The sequence below is a fragment of the Pygocentrus nattereri genome, chromosome 29, assembly GCF_015220715.1.
Source record: "Pygocentrus nattereri isolate fPygNat1 chromosome 29, fPygNat1.pri, whole genome shotgun sequence".
NCBI classification, from domain to species: Eukaryota; Metazoa; Chordata; class Actinopteri; order Characiformes; family Serrasalmidae; genus Pygocentrus; species Pygocentrus nattereri.
In genome coordinates, this window is record NC_051239.1 from 4,738,132 (window position 1) to 4,743,131 (window position 5,000).

At 44.6% G+C, this 5,000-nt stretch overlaps 1 protein-coding gene across 1 annotated transcript in view; it reads right to left on the minus strand.

The window, feature by feature from the left end:
• glt1d1 (glycosyltransferase 1 domain containing 1) overlaps positions 1–5,000 on the minus strand; it is a 90,196-nt gene that overhangs the window by 84,458 nt on the left and 738 nt on the right. The window contains exons 2-3 of the mRNA XM_037535978.1: positions 4,521–4,672; positions 2,662–2,767 (exon numbers count right to left, since the gene is read on the minus strand). Coding sequence (XP_037391875.1) covers positions 2,662–2,767; positions 4,521–4,672 — 258 coding nt within the window. The remainder of the gene's footprint in view (positions 1–2,661; positions 2,768–4,520; positions 4,673–5,000) is intronic.

Genomic DNA, 5,000 nt, shown 5'->3' on the forward strand with positions numbered 1-5,000 from the left:
TCGGAGTCAAATCGATATCGGATGTTTAAATGTGACCGATATTCGATGATGTGTTCATTTACTTTACAAGTGCAGAATTTTAGGCCTCCCGAGTGGCGCGACCGTCTAAGCGTTGGCCGTATCGTCGGGAGATCACGCGTTCGATCCCTGGTGATGCCACAGCCATCCGTAACCGGAAGTCCAAGAGAGCACAACTGGCCTCGCTCTTTCTGGGTGGGTAGGATGGCCCCCCTTCTCCCCCCATGACTCAACATGATTCTAGTCAGCGCAGGCGTCTGTTAGCTGACGTAACAGATGTGGCGGTCGGCGCTTTCCTCCCAGCACGTCTGGCTGTCCGATGACGGTTTACCTGCTGTATTAAAGCAGGAGAACACTCGAGGAGTGAGTTATCACCAGTAACATCACGGCTGTGATGATCTCCAGCGACGATACAGATTTGACGATAACCCACTCCCTCATGGGTTCTACTGCTTAAGTAACTTGTATATTACTAATGGCTCCTCAAAAATAATTGATCTGACTTGAATAATAATCACGATAATCAATAATAAACAACAGCAGACGGTCAGCCAGGCCCAAACACGGAGGCTGAGACAGACACAGTGGAGTCTGCGAGCGTCTGTAATGCATCATAAGGGAGACGCGAGGCTCTGACAGGGCAGCTCGCCGAAGAAACCAAAAATCAATCACCTCCCATCTTCATCAGCTCCGAGTCCGCTCTGCTGGAAGACTGCACTCCTTCAGAGCCCTCCTCTTCGTTTTGTGAGGGCTCACAGATTTTCTGCCCTTTCTCGTTTGTTCATCTTGCTTTATTTATTTCATTTCAACGTAATTAAGCACAAATAAACGTGTCTCTGTTGCTGCTTTTACTCAGCGGTCCTTTTTACCTTGCCCAGTTTCCTAACCTTGTTTGTTTATTTATTTATTTTATTTTATTTCTCTTAAGATTTGAAATAATTTTGTTGTCACACATTTGTCTTGTTGCTGTTATTCAGCAACTCCTTTCTATTTTTTTACCCTTTTTCAATTCAATTCGCTGAATTATCGCATATTTTCTTCATTTCAGCCCAAAGTTATTCTAATCATCAAAACTGAAAGCAAAGCGGTTATAATTTTTAACCTTTTCTACTGACTTGATCTTATTTTACTCGATCATTTCTAAATTATAATGTATTCATTTCATTGTTATTTTATCCCATGCGTCTTCAATTTAATCCGCTTCTGCTTTTGTTTATCGCTGCGGTCAAAACAAAAGTTTTTGCTGGAACAAAAACTTTTATATTAACTTTACAGGAGAAGGAAAAAACACACTTTACTTTTAATGCAAGTCAATGGAACCAGAACTTTTTCCGTGTCATTTTGGGCCGTTTCTTTTACAGCATTCATCATGAAATTTACACACACAGTAAAGGGCAACAGGTATTTTCAAACTATGTCAAAACCTAAAAAACAACTAAATTTAAGATACGAGGTTTTGTTCCGACAACATGACTGTGTGAAGCACCTGTGGCTCAACCCTGGGCTCTAGAGTTTCCGAACAGGTAGATCAAGGTCACTGTGTTTTCAGTTTTCCTCTGTCTGTCAACATCACATGACCGTCAGCCGCCTTCCCCATGTGGTCACATGACTGGCCACATACCAGCAATGAAGAAGTAATGTAGATGTTCCAGCTGACTGGCACTGTACGGCCTTATAACCCCATTTATATCATCATATCATATTCTCAAAACACTGTTCCCTGAATAATGTGATCAGGTGAGCAGTCACACCTCCTACCCAATACTGTCCCACCTGACCACTGAGAGAGACATTACACTAAACCACAACACCAAGAACCACATTTCACCCAAAACATCTCCCACTAACAGAAAGAGAAATTTTATGTGCACTTTGAATGTTTATATTTGCAGACTTTCTAATAGAGTGGACAGTGAGTGGACACCGTGTTTAAAAACTGCAGGAGCACTGCTGTGTCTGATCCACTCAGACCAGCGCAACACACACTAATATCCCTCCTAATCAGATGTTTTAGCCGCACCCATTGCTAACAGCACATAGCCATGTCATAGGTTTCCAACTCTGCCTCAAGCCAGTCTGTGAAATCTGTCCTACTAGATCTGCCCCAGACAACCGTAAGTGCTATTATTTTGAAAAGGAAGCGTGCAGAAGTAACAGTTCAGCCAAGAAATGGCAGATCCAGGTCACTCACGGCTCCCGTAGCTGCACCAGATTTTAAACCCTGGTGCCTACAAAGCCAAAATTACACCAGCTGTTTGCTGAGCTTAACATATTTGGGGAAAGGATAAAGCATTAAATATGGCTTGTGCAAACGTTTTGGCATAAATTGTATTTATTTTTTTTTTTTTTTATACATCGTCTTCAAAACGACTGTGAAAATTATCCCGATGATAATACACATCGTTATACTGTCCACCCCAGCAAGATACCACTGACCAAATTGTCACACACATCAGTGTCACTGCTAGGTTGAGCAGCTCTGTGGTCAGATACTGACCACTGATGAAAAGCAAGAGGGCGACTAACACAAACCCAACAGATGAGCCACAGTCTCTAACCATACACTGGCAAAGTGGAGCTACAGGAGAGGGGCGTTCTGATAAAGGCTCCCTCCAAACCAAGCCATGGCCACCTGGTCCTCACCTGCTCCGGCGCAGAACTTCCTCCATCACCTTTCGCTTGTGTTCGTCCTTCACGTCCTCGTTAACGTCCGTCCCTCCGAACACAACCCCGAAAGGCGCTCCAGCGTCTGCATCCAGGATTTTTTTTTTTTAAATAAGAAAAGAAAAAAAAAGAGAGAGAAAGAACAACTTGAAAAACTTTCTCACCTCGCCGTGACACGAGTTTTACTCCTAAAGCCTGCAGTGGTTGAAAAGTCTTTGAGGCATGAAACTGAGTTTACATTGGCACGGCGTCAGGCAGTCATCCAAAAAAGTGACACATTCAGCAAAAAACTTCAAAAAGCACATACATCAGGGGAAGGTGAGAGCTCGGAGAGAAATCCTTTCCAGGAGCTCAAACAGTGCCGGCAATGATGGGAATTAGGAATGTTAGGTTTGTGCGTCGGAGTGTTAGAGAGAGTTACAGAAGCTTTGCTTAAACACAGCAGCTGGCGATTTATGACTTCTAGCGTATTTAAGATCTTTTCAGAACTTCATTCGTCTGCGGACGGGTCAGTTCAGCTGCTGTGAGCCTGAATGTTGGTCTGAAAATAAGCCTGTTACATATAAAACAGGCAAAACCATAAGAAACGTACTGCATCCTTTGGTTCTTTAGTACATGTAAGATCAACACATAGTGATGTGTAAAGCAGTGTTATTACAGCTCTTCAGTGGTCAGGACTCCCACAGGACCCCAGGTGTTATTTGAGTGGTGGGTCATTCTCAGCACTGCAGTAACACTGATGTGGTGGTGGTGTGTTAGTGTGTGTTGCGCTGGTCTTAGTGGATAAGACACAGCAGGGCTGCTGGAGTGGGAACCAAAAATATCCAGCCAAGTGTCCTGTGGGCAGCGTCCTGTGACCACTGATGAAGGACTAGAGGATGACCAGCACAAACTGTGCAGCAGCAGATGAGCTGTCGTCTCTGACTTTACATCTACAAGGTGGACCGACAAGGTAGGAGTGTCTAATAGAGTGGACAGTGAGTGGACACAGTGTTTAAAAACTCCAGCAGCACTGCCGTGTCTGATCCACTCGCACCAGCGCAACGCATAAATTGACATAAATTAATAAAAAACTTCAGAACATTTTATTATCATTTTTAACAGCTGCAATCCTGAAGCCTACTCAGCACCCCCAACCCCCACATCCCTCCATACCAGGTGTGCACTAGTACCTGGTCGAATGAAAACAAAGACACAAATCCTGACTGACTCTATAAAGTGACTCAGACTTCTTGACCGTGGTGGTGATAGGAACCAGGGGTCACCATGACTACAACACAAACACAGGCGTTTTTTATCTACGATTCAAAACCACCAGTGAACCTACACGGGTCTTCTGAGCCTTTAGATGGAACGTTGATGGTGGTAAAACAGTGATGAATCTGAAAAAACACGTTTTCTTCTGGGCCCATTTCGCCTGCATGAACCCCTTCTGCTATGATAGATTTACAAATATGTTTCAGATCAAAACCTTCTCAGAACTAAGTCTCCGACATCAGTCAGTGGTTATTACTCAGAACTATATCATGTAACAACTTTTACAAGACCTTTTAAGCATTAAACTCTTCAGACGTCTGGTTCCCATCACCAGCACTGTGAACAAATCGGACTAGAACAGAGCCTTTCTGCTATTTCTGGAAGCTCCTTTTAATTATTACGAGTAATATAAAGTCAGTAACACTTCCCTTCGCTAGACTGCTGTGTCTTCTGCGTTTTACATGGAGCGCTGATGAGGGCTAAATCTCAAAAGCTGTACCATCACCACTGCAAACATCTCAAAAAAAGCAAAAAACCCCTTTAAGACAACAGGTGCATGCATGTGAGCAGCAGAACCCCACCTAAGAGCAGTCTGCCTCCTTTGAAGAGATGAATGGCCAGTGCTCCTTCGAATGGTCCTTCTTGGGTCATCAGCAGAGTCACATCAGAGGCAGACTTGAACTCCGCCACATCTCGAAGCACACACGTGTGCCCTGCGCTCTCGATGTGATCCCTGGAACCCAGACAGGAGGAGAGTGGTGAACGAATGCCCCCTCTCAGACTCTCGAGTTAGGAGGCGGCAGCACTTCAGGCACAGCGTAGTGCACATTCACTGCATGTAGTGCACAGCTGACCTCACTCTGTACATACAGGCAGGAGCGCCTAACAGGGCGGACACTGAGTGGACAAAAACTCCAGCAGCACTGCCGTGTCTGATCCACTCTTACTGGCACAACACACACAATGCCACTGCAGTGCTGAGAATCACCCAAACAAAGCTTGCCCTTTGGAGGTGAAAGGAGGACTAACAAAGTGGGCAGGGAAACAGATGGACTACAGCC